The sequence below is a fragment of the Pomacea canaliculata genome, linkage group LG3, assembly GCF_003073045.1.
Source record: "Pomacea canaliculata isolate SZHN2017 linkage group LG3, ASM307304v1, whole genome shotgun sequence".
In the NCBI taxonomy this organism is placed as follows: Eukaryota; Metazoa; Mollusca; class Gastropoda; order Architaenioglossa; family Ampullariidae; genus Pomacea; species Pomacea canaliculata.
The window spans coordinates 11,674,852-11,691,495 of NC_037592.1; the positions used below are offsets into that span (position 1 = coordinate 11,674,852).

At 34.0% G+C, this 16,644-nt stretch overlaps 1 protein-coding gene across 1 annotated transcript; it reads right to left on the bottom strand.

The window, feature by feature from the left end:
- Positions 1-103: 103 nt before the first annotated feature.
- LOC112559773 (GTPase HRas) lies at positions 104-16,279 on the bottom strand. The gene is made up of 8 exons (XM_025231169.1): positions 16,093-16,279; positions 13,947-13,995; positions 13,583-13,611; positions 13,216-13,300; positions 9,205-9,307; positions 9,065-9,104; positions 8,416-8,576; positions 104-6,623 (listed from the first exon to the last, which is right to left on the bottom strand). Exons 1-8 carry the CDS (start codon positions 16,121-16,123, stop codon positions 6,558-6,560), a joined length of 564 nt encoding a protein of 187 aa, XP_025086954.1. The 5' UTR covers positions 16,124-16,279; the 3' UTR covers positions 104-6,557.
- Positions 16,280-16,644: the final 365 nt, after the last annotated feature.

The following is a 16,644-nucleotide window of genomic DNA, read 5'->3' on the forward strand; positions in this document are numbered from 1 at the left end:
AAACCTTTTTTTAAGCAATTATCTGTGTAAATATATTATCATAAAAATGTTGCCTGTGCACACAAACACACACAGTACATACACAGAAGAGAAAACAACCATGCATATTTATAAAAGATTTAATGGCAATCATTTGATAAAAAAGATTTACGACACAGAAACACCACCACACATAACCACATGTAAAAACCAGGACAGGTATCAGGGTGTCATTTATGAGCTCAAGTAAAAGGGAGCTGTAAAAGGAATGAACACGCACATAAAAAGGGACAGAAACAAGATATAGGCAAGGCTCACAGCACCCATACAGATAAACATTCATATTTTGTATCTACTTTACCATTGTCATTTTTACTTGGTAGCAGTCATGCATTTTCTTTCTCGTTTTATGTTCATTTTCAGAATTGGTACAAAATACAACTACATGGCAAATATGCATCCACGTCATGCAGCAGAATGCAATCATGTGTCTGCTTAAAAAAAAAAATGCTGCTTAGTTATGCTATTTTTAATGATGGAACTGTATTTAAGACCTGTAAATTTACATTCTTGACACTTTGTACTAAATACAGATATTTGAATGGTTCTTATTTATAGCAACAAACAAGTCTGAAGAAGTAGTTATTTATATATTTTTTTTAATTTTTACGAACTATGTAGACTTTAAGAGAGGCTTGATCATTTAATTAAACAGTTTTCACAGAGCAGAAATGTCACAATAGTAAAGTCAGTTTCATTATAAATGTACTGCTGAAAGTGCACAACCATTTACAATCAAATAAAATTAGATTTCACATATTTCTATGGACACTCCAGACCTTAAAGCAACTCAATGCCAGCATGTTTGCAGAAACATTAAATAAAAAAAAAAAGACTTCATTAAAACAAACTGCATATGTGCAACAGTAATTCTTCCGGAGGTTTATTTGAATATCATGCTAAGTTTTCTCTCTGATTGAATACCTTAAAACTTAACACACCATAAAGTTATAGATGCTTCATATTTATGTCAATATAAGCTACCCTAAATGAAAGATTCCTCACTATTTTAATTTAAAAACCCAGCAAGAGGGCAACCAGATGTGTTTGATTGCAACATTTCTGGGTTATGTTCAAGGTCTATTTATTTTTTAAGTCCAAGTCATAGGCAAACAGATTGTAGCAAAAAAGGTAGAGGCTAGTTTGTTATACTATAGTATTATTATTGTGTTTAAGATGCTTTAAGGTATTTTTTACTAAAATATATGAATAACTGATGCTAATAACAGACATAAGTTAAAACTTACAAAATTGACTTTATGCCTGCAGTCTTATGCAAAAACATGACTCTCAAATCTTATTTTGAGCAAACAAAGATCAGAAAGTGTGAATGAATGAATAGCGTCTATAATTTTTTCAAGTATTTAAATAAACACTGGGATGGCATGTTACCTGTGAGAGCCATTGATTTACATATTTTCTTTCAGGACATTACAATTAACAATAGAAACAACAACCTATCAATATTCTCAGAAGCAATTGATATTTCAAGATTAAGGACAAACCATTCAACAGTAAAGATTAAAGGTCTAGAAGGGTGCAAATTTATTTTTCAGAGTAAAACTCAGTACAAAGTATTTCCCCAAATCTAGGTCAGTGGTGGGGAACCTTTATTCTACCAAGGGCCATGTATTTATAACATAATTCACAGACTGTTCACAATTATTAACTTAAAAATTACTTTTCTATATTTAGGTAGCTCAACCCTGATGATATGGCTGGAACTGCTTCTCCAGCACCACAATGGCTTTTTTCATTACTGCTAACACATCGCCAAAAACTACCACAAAAGTGCCTTTGACTTCAACAAAAATGATAATTTGTCCATTTTTCTTGGAAAAATCTACACTCTGCATCAATTTTTTTTCTATGTAGTCACCATTTGTAGGACAAGATACGATCTCATCACATCTTGTATCACTGTTGTTTTGCCACAGCATGTTAACACTTTCACGATGTATACACATACACTCTGCTTGACATAACTGTTCTCTAAGCAATAAAGGTAGACAGGCTGGAGAAGAGAAGCATACATGTCTATTGTGTACTTTTATGTGTTCTGTCCCATAATAGATGTTTCTTTCTTGTCTCTCAAAATTTGTCATTATCACAATTCACTTTATATAATTTATGTTGCTATTAAAAAAAGTTCCTAGATTTATTAAACTTCAAATCCTTCTTGCAGTGCCTTGGAAGGGTCAGACCCAATGATTGCAAGCCATGCCCCACCCCTGATCTAGGTAGATACCCACCTTCATGCAAAAAAAAAAAAAAAAGGTGGGGGGGGGCAATAATACATGGACATCAGAATTGCACATGAATATGTTTACATTGTCAAGGCATCAGCCAATAGGAAAGCTGAGACAATACATTAAATTATGCATATTTGTATAAATGTAATGTCAAAAGTCTGACTTCTTTTTGTACAAGATGTTTAGTATATCTTTAAAGAGGGTTATTCCCCCAGATTTTGGGAAATAGTATCTTGCAGTCAATTCAAAAAAGTATGCACCCCACTAGACCTTTAAGGAGACCAAATGTCCAGTGTTGTCAAGGTTAGCTAAAGCTGCAGCTGTTATCAAGTTCACAAGTCAAAGCATCCATCAAAAGCACAAGGTATACAGCCAAAATACTTTTGAACATGAGTAAATGAATCACACTATAAAGAGTTACACTAAAAATTAAGGTTAGGGGGTGGCGGATATCAGACACCACAGCTGCAGTTTCATAATTAAGATTGGTCTTTTTCTTGAACACAATATTAACACTTGCACAATGCCACAGATTTTGGGGCAAAGACACAGATGCAGATGACTGATTCAATGACAACAGCAGCATAGACTGTTTACAAAAATAAGCAGTAGCAGAGATCACCATATTACTGATGAATGTTGGCCAATAATTTTAATATCATGCTGTCAGTCTTATACCTTGGATTAAACCATAGAATTCATACAAGCCAGAAACTGAAATAAGAACTGAACTGCCAAAAATACAAAATACTCGTACTTCTTGGGGAAATAAAATGTTCTTTCAAAGTTTTTTAAACCCCAAACTTCATTAAATCCCTTTGCTAATCTGTAACACACAAAAATGAAAAATTTCACATATCCCTTGCAGTAGTTAAGACTAATGGATATAACTCATATAACACTTTTGTCCAAGTGCTATTATTTATTCCACTTAAACTCTGCTGTTTAACACCCATACTTCAGTTTTTAAATTGTTCACAGTACTAGTGCTTTAAGTGATTTGTTAAAAACCTTTATATAAACTCAAGATATTTACTCTCTTGTGCATGCTATCAACACAAATTAATTGTACCATCCACTTGGCTAATTTTTAAGGATTGACCAAAATCCATAATAATTATCTGCATCTATATTTCACTGGCAGTAATGTTTTTAAAATGTTATCTTTTTCATCCCAAACCCATTTTATAAGAACCATAATAAGAAAGCATTCAACACAAGTAGTTAACACAGCATTTGTTTGCAAAAACATTAACCTGTGCAAGAAATTTAACTTTATCTTCCCACCAGTCCATTTTTTTATGCATTACTGAAAAATAGCACCTAGCAAGAAACTAACTGAATTAAAGAAAAGTCAAGCGTGAAAACCAAACTTTTTCAGAATTACCCGTTATGTGCTGTTAGGGTGATGCATGTATGAGTTGCAAATGATTAATTCTCTGTAGTAACCAAAAAATGTAAGTGGTGCATCCTAACGAACAATTCTTAATATTTGCCTTTTTGTGTGTTCAGGCTTGCATGTGTGGTGGGTAGTAATAAAAGAAAAAATTAACTGAAATCCTCATCATTCTTCTGACAAACAACTCTGGCACTCTCTCTCTCGTAAGCCCAACATACTAAATCGTCCTCAAAACATTGCATTGCCGATAAATGGCCTTACATAAACTTGTTCATTTATTCCATTCATTTTCAGAGATGGATACCACACATTTGAATTGCTCATCTCTTCAGCTAAGCATTGTAACAAAGAAATAAAGAGAATTATAAACCACCATCATGGATACAAACAACCTCAGCTGACAAAATATATCACGAACTTGGAAAGTCTGGCCTGAACAAATTGTCTTTATGAAATTAAGAAACAGGAAGAACCTTTAACATAAAATGATATCAAGGAGTAGGGAAGAAAATCTTGAATAGACATTACCTTTAAAAACATGTAAAATTTTGTAATATACTTTGCAAAATATAGAAATAATGTATCATTTTGCACAGAAAAGGCAAGAAATTTTCCATGTCAAAAATGTATCTAAGCAGTGTATGCATATAATGTGTGTATATCTATACATATAGTAAATAATCACCTTAATGCATAAAACTAAAACAATTGAAACACCTCACCTGTCAGAATTTACTCACACAGAAAATATGCACAATACTAGGTAGCATTTGATAAAAAGAATCACCTAGTTAGTCCTAATACTTATTCAAGAAAGAAGTAATGATTACATCATTCTAAATTTCTGGAGGAAATGAAAATTTCAGTACTTACATCCCCCATTCAAATTAGACCGGGATGATTATTTTTAACACCACAAACAAAACTTCGTATTCTACAAATCTTAGATCATTTGTGAAAATTGTTATAAAGGAAAATGCCCAAGACATTAAAGTGATTCAAAGTCTGTTCTAAATAAACTTTACCAAAATCAGCATGTACAAACAAGTGGGATTGGTGTTTTAAACCAAGCCATCAACTAAGGCTATATCATGGTAAACCAGCCAGCTCTGTAGATGCCACATGCAGAGAAAGAACAGGCTGCCCGCATGTACAAACAAAACATTTATTTGAGTAATGACTATGATGGCAACTCCATAAATATCCTAAAATTTGTGTGCAAAACTGCATAGCACACACACAGGTCTGAAAAAAACTCCTAATTTTTAAAATTCACACATTTAATAATATAAGGCTGAAAAAAATAGGTATTCAATAGCAAAAACTGTTGATGACATTCTTATGGTTTAATCCATTAACACTACACAGTTTTCTTTCTCTCAACTGTATTAGAACATGACCATGCACACATTAAGACACTGACACATAATTAAAAATTAAAAAAAAGGAAAGAAAAACTACTAAGGGGAAGGAAGAAATGTTAAAATAGCAGAGCCTTAGAGTAATGCATATATACTGTTCTTATCAAATATTTCCCAAAACCACAGGCAAATACAGAAAGGAAGATCTTATCTCCATTATAAAAACCAAATAAAGCGAAGAACATGCAAACATGTCATTTTTCACTGCCTAGTTTTTGTTCATACTTCAATTCTGTGCTTCTAAGTCAGCAAAACTGCCCACAAATTGTACAATCTATAAAACTGTCCTTGCAGTGTAGTTGTCAACCACAATGCTATGAACAAACCAACTAAATTTCACATACTAACGTTTTTAAGCTATTCTGGTTCTTTAACTTTTGTAGAAACTTGACTGCAACAGAGGTCCTGGTCTGAATCTACAGACTGGTAAATTCAACTCTTACAGTTCAGCACTTTTAATGCTGAAAATGAAAAAAAAGGGGTAGGGGGAAGAAAGTGCAAAACCTAACATTTCCTAACAGACTCTCCTTCACTCTTTGCAACAGTTTTTCTATAAATAGGCGGCCACCAAATAAGATCACCATCAAAAAGTACTTTCATATCATAATTTGTTCAACAATCAAAAACCAACAGTTTCTCAGTAGCTAGAAAGTATGCATATTGCCTTAGCCAAACAGGTATGAGGCAGTTAAGCCACTTACACGAGCCACACAGCTTTATAAGCAACTGTATGCAAGCCATTTACACTTTCATACATAGACATATTAATCACTTAAAAAGGTCTTTGCACAGTATGCTCAATTCAAACTTCCACATACCTATATTAAGTATATAAAAGAGCTGGAAGAAAGAGCATGGACAACCATACATATTACTGGGTAATAAAATTAAAGATACAATTGCCTTGATGCAGATGAGTTTTTTTCCTGCTACCTTGTCATGTAGACAGGTTTTTGCTAATTCATCTCTGCAAGGCAAGCAGCAGCTGGACTTTAATGATACACATATCCATTAGAGTGGGCGAAGACAACAGATATCTACAAGGACAGCATATATACCAGAGACCACACCCTTGAAATACCAGGTACAGCAAACTCTCAACAATCGTCTTGAACAGCACACACAGAGGAAAAAAAGAGTTGTTAAGTGCTGCATGCTGACCTGTTCCTGATTCAAAAGGGCAAGAAGACCAAGCATGTAATTGATGGAACAGCACTCCATATAACTGCTACAATGCTAGACTTTGATGTAGTCCTTCCATGCATCTGAAGCTGTTCATTAAGCATCAGCTGACCGACATCACAATGGTGAACTAGAAAGACTGATGTTTGCCCTAGATGGTGATCATTAGTCCTCCAGGGCTGATGGAAAACGGGCCCTGAAGTCGATCACTAATGGAGAGAGAGAGAGGATGAAGCATTGAAAAGTTTCTGTATCTGCTGCCAGTTATAAAAGCTTGCACCTGCTCTTGCCTCTCTTGCCCTTCTCCTTCTTTCTACCTTTCCTTTCCTTCTGCAAACAAAGACAAAAAGTATTGACACTGATGACCTTCCCTTGCAGCTCTTACACACCTACAAACAAAGCACAGAACTGATAATTATATCTACAATGCATGTATAATATCTGTATAAATATCTCCTTCTCGTCTTTCTAAAACTATGGAAATATCAAACAATGCATTGCTCATAAATTCCACAAAGCTAAATCTGAATTGCACACATCCGTTAAATTATGATCTGTTTATGACCACACTTTGCATTCATCATGTTCAAATTCTAATCTTATCACGAAATTATTCATGCATGCAACACTCCAAATTATAGGTTTGACTTCTTCTAGTTTTGATGTGGGCTCATTGCTACCTGAACATCACCTGTGCTTACTACAACAATAAACTGCCATGAAAACTTTTATAGGCAAACTACATTCAACCTTAGTTTAAAATCCCCAACCTTGTTTCTTATGAATTTTATCAACAGAGCAAATGAAAATGTTGAAACTAATGTAAATTTCAGAGAAGCATCATAATGTTTTCTTGACATCAACAATGCATTTCATTTTCAGACATCTTTATTCTACAAAATGCCAATATGTAGATCTCGAACATTTTGCTGTTTAATATTTTGATGACAAAAATTAGTTCAGTTTGCATTCTTAAGGCTCAGTGACCGAGAACCTTCAAAGTATTGATAAGAATGAACAGCATGCGATTTTAATATTCTGCTGAATAACTGAAGTAATACTTCATTGGAAGATTAAACCACGCATTTAAAATGTTATGGTCAAATCAGGCAGAATTTTGTTTGTTTTGTTTTGTTTTGTTTTTTTTTGGGGGGGGGGGTTGTTGCAGGAGTGCACTTTTCTTTCTGCATTTTTCACAAGGTATCCCTACATTGTTTCACAAATATGTACATGCCTGCTGTTTCAAAATTTTAAAAATTTTACTTATTTTTGTGCGCAGTGAAAATTGCACAAAATGCATTACTTCACTGCCAGTGTGGCAAAAAAAATATTTAAAAAAAATTAAAAAATAAAAGAAGAAAACAATAGAGCATGAAGCAAAAGATTGTTTAAAATTTCTCACTTTGTTTTAAGTACAATATTTTTACCCTTTATTAATCAAATTGATGAGGAAGAGATGTAAAAGAGGAAGCTAAAATGTTTCACATTATTGCAGAACAATTTGTATTAAAATAATCTTTCTGAGTACTGGGATACAATTGCAGATAAAGACTTGGACATTTTTATTTTAATCAACTGTTAAACTGTTGAAAAAATTGTTGTGGGAAAAAAAACACCAGCATTTGCAGCCTGGATAACTGCTTTTCAAATGAGTTGTACAAACTGGAAGCAACTTCTGGCTTCATAACTTTTATCCCATATCTCATTCTACAGACAACAATTTTGCATGTTATGTTGCGTGAGTCCATGTCTGTGTGTGCATGTCTGTAAAGCGCTATGAGCTTGCCCATAGGGTCAGGATATAGCACTATATAAGTTCACTTTTATTATTATAAATAAGCGATTTTAATCAGCACTATGTAAAATACATGCCAAAGAAAAACCAAATGCAACTTTCTCATGTGAAGAAGGAATGCCTGCTGTCACTTCCAAGATCTACTTTTGTTGGATGTATGAACAAGTGTACATACACCTAATATATGTGTGTGCATGTGTATGCATGCACCAGTATTTGCGTCCAGATAGATCCTTAAATGAAAATAGTGGTTCATTTCCACTCATATTTGCTTTTTAACAACTAGCATATTTTGTCAAGAAATGAAAAAGTAAGGAGTACACTTACATATTTTCTTATTTCTCTGACAAGTGTATAGAAAGCATCATCCACTCCCTGCCGTGTTTTTGCCGATGTCTCCACATAGGGTATGTGGTACAGCTCAGCCATGTGCTTTCCTTGTCGCTGCTCCACATTCCGACTTGGTAGGTCAACTTTATTTCCCACTACTGTTATCCAACAGAAATATGTGCAAAATTACTATAATAATAATAAAATCAGAATATCTGCATATCCACTTCGACATATTTTTAGAGATCACCCTCAGATAATGTGGCTCTTTTTGACTTGTCAAATGAGGGTTCCATCTCAATGCTGATTGCTCCCACCATGCCCTTCTTAATTTAGAATCATCAGTTTTTGCATATCTTCAAGTTAATATGTCCTTCAAATATTAGGATTATTTGTATGTGTTTAATGTTATTTTTATTCCATGAAAGCAAATGACAGTATCTCATCTGTAGATTGGATCAAGAAAAATGTTATTATCAAACCCAAGAAATGCCACATTTTTACAAGTAAAAAAAAAAACTTGATTTGCTATTCCCATGAAATGGATGGATGAGAAAGGAATAAAACAGTTCTCTCAAATTAAAAAGGTACAGAAACTGTGTAGCCATACTCCTCCCTACAAGAAAGACATAAGGTTTCTACTTACAAACCATTGGAACTTCATCAGCATCTTTTACTCTCTTAATCTGAAAAAAAATTAAATCATTTCAAAAAAACATCAGCGTTTGAAACACGGGTATTTTTCTCCCACTTGTCTTTCTGTGAAAAGAATTAACAATTACAAACCTGCTCTCTGTACTGGCTAATATCCTCGAAAGACTTGAGATTGTTTACGGCGAAGACACAAAGGAATCCTTCACCAGTGCGCATATACTGGTCTCTCATTGCACTGCAAAAATAAATAGAATAAAAGGCTCTATACTCATCAACTCAAATTATTAGATCTGCTGTAATCAACTGTTCTCCTGCATTAGTTAAAAAATGCATTTACTTTACATTTAAAACTTTCAGCATGAAAGTTGACTAATTACATTTATTATTGCCATGATAAGCTTAACAGTTTACTAGTAATTCAAATTTAATATATTTAATGTAAAAAGAGCATCTTTTTCCCTCTCTAAGGTGTTCTTGGTTCTCCTAACAGCTACAGCCTTCATCAGATAAACACATCCTTCCTCCGCAATCTCACAGTTTGGACTACTTCCTGTGCATGTCAACAAGGCCCGTACACGGTAAAGGGAACAAGGTTAGTCACTCAAATTAGGTAAATAAAGTAAATGAAGAAAATGAAGTCAAAGAACGTCTTTTTAAAGAAATTTCTTGTTATGGGCAGTAAGCAGGTTCTCCATATTTATTAACTCTTACAATACTGGAGGTTTTGGGCACTCTGCTACTTTGCCTTGGGTTGTGTTGCAAAAACTTGCTAATCAAATGCAAATATATTGCAAAAGTATACTCATGTGTATCAAACTAACGAAAAATTAATAATAATTTATGGCATTAAAAGGAAAAAGCTAAAAGAATCACAAAAATGGAAATATTTTTAATTACGAATAATGATTATTAGCAATATCTGCTAAATGCTAATGATCAACATTGTGTACTGTTTGGGGGGCTTCTGCTGCTTTATTTAGGGTTATCACACAAAAACATTCTTTTCAAGTGCAAAATAATGACAAAATATTAAAAATGGTCTAGGTCTCATAAATGCAGCCACAGTGAAATTTCTTTTAGGAAAAATTAATGCAAGGTGCATTACTGAGACATTATTAGTAACTGTTAGTGATTATAACAAGAATTCAATTTGCATGTCTTTGTGGTTTTGGAGAAATAAAACCATTTTTTCTTTTTCCACATTCTCTTCACCAGAGAAAAGTGTTATATTCCTCTTTGTTTTACACACATATTATTTTTTTAAGATGTTACTTGAGTACAACTGTTTTAATCATTTTCAAGCACTGCTAAAATAATACAATAACTGTTAATGTAAAGTTTTAAAATAAACTGAGTGTTATCATACAGTGAGTGGCATTTGATCTAATATTTTCGAATTGAAGGGATTCATATAGTGAGAGTTAAGCTGTATTTATGCTGTTGTAATTTATTATTTTTAAGAGCATTATTTTTGTTGCACATATTTCATATTCATGCATAATTTCCCTGAGAATATAAGATGCTTATTATATCAAGTTAATAATTGTTGATATTAGAGGCACAAGTTATTATTCAATTTATATATGTTGATATAGAAGTATCTTAACTGTCTACAGGTAAAGTATGAAAAGATTTTTTTAAATCAAATTGATGTACAACTGTGAGAAATAGTTGCTATAAAGAATCAAATGCATGAACAAGAACACATCTATCATCTACTTTAACCCCCCAAAAAATGATTACAAGTACAATGATTGACAGCACAGGGTGATCTACAAACACTATCTAAAATGTCCTCGCATTTCCATACTCTCTACTACTCACTCTAAATAAGAACAGTTGAGAATAATGCACACATTACTGGAAAGAAGGGGTTGGGAGATGGTCATGGCAGTAAAGACCCTTGACTTTACCCAGTGCAAAATAGGTTTGACCACAAGGTGAAAGTTTGCTTTTTAAATGATGGAGTAAAATACTTTTATGGCTGCCTACTATCTCTCCAGACTAGTAAATGGATTTAAAATTTCAGAGTTTTGTTTAGTCAATACATAATGTGGAATCAGTAATAATAACAGGATTTATATAGCCCCATATGGAGGCAAGATCAAAGTGCATTATAAGAGACAAAGAGCAATAGCTAATGACGCTGAATGAGAGACAGGCATTATGATCAGGCAAACACAGATACACACACATGCCCACTTAATCGGTAGAGGATACAACAATTAAGGCAATTCAAGCAGTGAATGAGCTGTTCAGCCGCTGATCTGTAATAAATACCATCAAACTTGTAAGCTAGTTGATGAAGTGAAGTGAATAATGGCTCCCTCCAAAACAACACACAATGGAGACAAAAAAAAAGAAGAAAAAGAAAGAAAAATAGAAGTTTCTTGCAGCACTCCCACACAGAGAGACTGAGGCAAGAGAAGGGTGCTAGAGAGAGAGCAGTTGATAAGATTCCCCCCCCCCCAAAAAAAAAAAAATAGACCATCTCAGTCAAGTGATTACCAGATTAGCCTAGCTATTTCAGTATCAGTTTTTGGTACCACTACCCGCTTGATAGCTGAAAAACAGGCAAACTTACAGAAGGTAATAGAAATTACAAAAAAAAAAAAAAAAGTCAAAGATTACCACTGCTCACTAACAAAACAGACTGATAACAAAGAAAAGATGATAACAAGCAATCTTTCTTACATTAAAAAAGAAAAGAAAATCTTAAAGGCAACAAAGGAGTCTTTTCAAAAGCAAGCAAAAGATTTAAAAGTAAGAGATTTTTTAGACTAGCAAGTCTCTCTTGTCAACATGAGGAGATTAATCTTTTTAGAATAATAATAATAACGATTATTTATAGTGCATTCTTTTCTAATGGTACAGTGCTTTACAAAAAAATAAGACAAAGATACTAAAAACAATAGAAAAATATTCTGCATTATATAAACAACCACATACTAGCAGTCAAAAGTACTCCCAACAAGAATCAATAAGGGTGTACAGAATTTGTGACGACCACAGAAATGAAACAGCAGAAGAATTGAAAAGAAAAGAAATACTTTAAGTTATTCGGTCAAGACTTGGTCTATCTGACACTGACACTCATAAAATTTCAGCCTTGCATTAAGCGAGAAAGTTATACAGGGTCAGACCAAGACCAGTGATAAGTTCAACTTGCAAAGAAACAGACTTCTAAGAGAACAAAGTCGCCTCAAGGGGCCAGGAATCACCGAAGGTCTTACCAACCTAAATGTGCAGAGACTAAACTCCTTCATGGTGTTATAGATAAGCTACTAGATCTTTCTGAATTTGAAATCAAGGGTGGCAACAAATTGGAATTAGCCATCAGGAAATGAAGCAAGAGCACCAAAAGTTTAAAGAAAGAAAACAGCATCAATACTATTCATGGAATAAAATCAATAGAATCCGATACAGCTTCATCATCAACAGTCAACAGACTGAGAAGGTCACTATGGGACTTCAACCCTTAAGTTTACCAGCTCTCTACTCCTTTAGGAGCCAAGACATCATCATTAGATCGTGAAGCAAATACATTCTACCCAACATAACAGAAGGGTGCCTTACATTTACATGCAACAAATGATCTGTCATGATAAAAACCAGATAAAGATGCACAACAACTGGCTAAAAAGAGAGTTGTTCCAAGATGAGCTTTGTGGCTAGTCTATTCCACAGTTTGATGTTTAAAAGACATGACCAAATAAAAAATATAATTCATGGTTTTGAGAAATTCAGGCAGATGGTTTTAAACTAACCCCGAGAGTCTTGATCATTCAAGAGTTTAGAAAGAAAATCGTAACTTTCATAAAAAAAAATTTCTAAGATGAGTTAAAATGTAAGCACGACAGGTAGATAAAAACTGTTGCAGATGTGCTGAAGTCATATCACATTACATTTTATGGTAAATATTCATTTCCACATTTTGTTGCAAATGATCATGATGATGATGAAGATGACCATGACAAATGACAATGACAATAAAAGTGATAGTAAAAGCAACAAGAAATAAGATAGCAGAGAAACAGAAAATAATTTAGGCATCAGCGAAAAGGCACAATCGGTGAGCAATTCTGAGGATGTTATGCTAACATTTGCATTATAAAATTAATACATTTAAAAAGTTTATGACACCTGTATTCTTCTTGACCTGCTGTGTCGAGAATGTCCAAGAGACAGGTTTCTCCATCTATCACAACCTGTTTTCTGTACGAATCCTCTGGAAAAATAGTTTTGTAAGAAACTCAGAATGTATTTTAATGTTCAGATCTGGACTCTGCTGCCTATTACTCGCTGAATAAAATATTTTTTATGTACAAATTAAGTCTGTTCAGTTCTTTTATAAAGTACCTGGTTTCCATTTTTTTTTAAATTCAAACTAAAAATGCATTTATCTGTGGAAATTTCAGCCAAGCCAAGATTCTGCTTAGTATTTAGTTATTCTGTCTTATATGCCTCCCATGTATGAGAAAGACTTAGCCTACTTCTATAAGCAGCTTACCAATTGTTGGATCATACTCTTCAACAAAGCTGAAAAAGAACAATACACAAAAAGTGGATGAATGAAAGAATTAAAACAAATCAAAAGTATGATGCTGAATATAAGAACATATGTGATCTATCCATCAATTCATACATACAGTCCAGCCTATAGGTGGCTGCTGTCTCTATCATTACCTTCCACCCTCATCACCCCTAGCTGTTAACTACATTATAGGTCTTTAGACCATGTACTAGTCTCCTACCCCTACCTGTGACTGGATGAAACTACTCTGCATTCAATCAATAATAACCTCCATGGAAATTACACTTCATACCCATAGTTCTGAGAAGTAACAATCCTTAGAAGAAAATAAAATACTTACTGGTTCTGGATTAACTGTATGGTTAAGGCACTTTTACCTACACCACCAGCTGCAACAAATAGATACTGCTTCTAAATATTTTGTTACTTTTTTAAAAATAAAAGTGTAAACTACAGCTTTCTTTTCCAACCTAGCCAAATTACTAGCTTGTTTAAATTTTTAAAGAGTTTGTACCAATGCCCACCATAGTAATCATATGATCACCACAAAAGATTTCAAAAGTACTGTTGAAATGTGTATTTATTATAAAAAGATTCTACTGGAAAAAAATAATAAACCCATCAACCCATCAGTTATGAAGTAATAAACCTATTTTGGTTTAAATCTGGTGCCTTTAATCAGCCAGACTTTGTACCACCTGTGGTCTGTTACTGTATTGGTTGACTTTTTGTATCCCCCCCACCCCCCAGTCAACTCCACCATAAAATCTATGTATTTCTCTTAAGACTCTTGTGACAATCAAGACGCTTCTGTCAGGATTCAGCTAATGATTTCTGTGAAGATGAACATGCGACACATTGAAAAAGATATATTTATAGATATTACAAGACCATGAGAAGCTGTGTGGAGGAACTAAAATGGTAAGCGAATAATCCACCTTTAAAAACTAAAATTATATCGGATGTTATTGTCAGAATCCACGCTTACTTTTTTTTATTAATAATAAAGGCAAAATTTATAAAGTGCATACTTACACTCCTAGGGAGTATACTCCTAGCACTTAAGAACAAGAATGAAACATGGACAGCATACGAGAGTCAGGATAACAGGATTACTAGTGATAATTTCTCAACTATCAAATCTTTCCAGATTGTCATAACAATACAGCTAAGACTTTGAATGTGTAATAGTGGAAGAAAAATTGAGTTAATAAACATGACATTAATACAAGACTAAAGGTAAAGAGATAAGTTGAGTCTCATGACCTTAGGGGTGAGTCCTTACTTATCTCAGAGCTTTTTTCTCTCCCTGCCTGTCCTTCCCTAGCCCACTATGGACCCAGAACACCCTTCACAGCTAGGTCAAATGGGTAGGGGGAATTACACTAACACAGGTATTGAACCTGCTAGTGCACACATCTTCAGGTTTGAATGCCATTGCTCTGCTAGGCTATATGCTACATGGAAAAATGAAAACTAGTAAAAAACACAGTGCTTTAGCTGAACTTAAAATAAATTTCTAACAAATTTTATTTCGTTAACTTCTAAATTTAAAAATAAAAACTGTACTACTTATGTAATAAATCTCTATGATATAAATGTGCAGATAACAAACCATTTGACTAATCCTACTGTCTCATATGAACCTGTAAAATATACTCTTTATTCAAAAAACAAATAAAGCTGTTTCTCTGCCTTCAGTCATCAATTTAGCACCCTATAAATAGGTGGCATTAGAAATCAGTCAAGCCTTACAAATGTAAGTTACTTTGTGGTAAGCTTATGAAACTAATATGCCAAATTTATTTAGCTTATACAAAGAATGTTTCTGTAAAATAAAAATACTTTCAATGGTTTATTCCCCCCCCCCATATGCTGCAACCAATACATTTAACTATAAAAATTCTCAAATTAAAAAAATCAATGCTACATTAATAAATCAACATTAAATGATTTAACAGTTTCACTCATAATATTGGTCACAACTGTAACTGATTACATACACAGCTGTCTTCAAATGTTTTTATTTATTTTTCTTTCGTGCGTCTGTGACCGCGAGTGCATCCTTGTCACACATCGTGAATAATAATGGGGTGGGTTGGTGGGGGAGAAGACGGCAAAAAATATCTGCTAGCATGCTTGTGTATGTGCGTGTTCGGGTGTATATGTGTGCGTGTGAGAAAGCGAGCTCGATTTTGTGTCACTCAATCAGCAAATGCACCAAGCTTTTGACATTGTTGTAATGAGTCGTCAAATACAACTGTTCTGCAAACGAAGTACGGGAAGAGCTGGAAGCCTTAACAATATGACTGCACACCTGATTCCCAAGGAGTCACGTCCAGTACTCCATTCATATCGGTAAATAGAAAAAAAGTCCGCTTAATAAGTCCCATAAGCAACCATCGTTGCTGGTCGCTATCATCATGCATTTTGTATTCGACAGTGCTTCCATTACTAACTCGGTAATAGGGAAACAGCTTACTTACCTCCCACCACCACCAGCTTGTATTCTGTCATTTGCCGAAATGTCTTTTACCTCTTGCGTTTTACAAATAGCCTCCAAGATCACTTAATAAGATAAATTCAATAATCTATCTCTGTTAGTGCTGTCCTTCTGCCAGTATGTCAAACCTCCAAAAGTCTCGTGAGATTCGTCTTCTCGACGTGACCTCCTTTACGCGGTTCACACCCATGGTAGGGTCTTCCTTGGTACGAAAGGATTTGTGTTCTCGATTTCAATAAAAATGATCCAAAGATATTAAAATACGCTTTAAATCATTACTTTAAAGTTATATTTTTTGTTTCTCTAGTTTTTTAAAAGAATAATTCATTGTAATGCAATGGATACACTTTACCTTTTGTTGAGAGATGAAGCAAACCTTTTCGTTGTTTCCAGTCAGGTCTCTTGATGTCGGGAAATCTCTTCTATAAATATACACCAATGTGCTTTAGAGTGTTGACTGCTGACCGATGGTGTTGTCAGTGGCCCGGGTAATTTAAGCAATTTAAACGCTTGAACCCTGCGAGAACTATTTGAA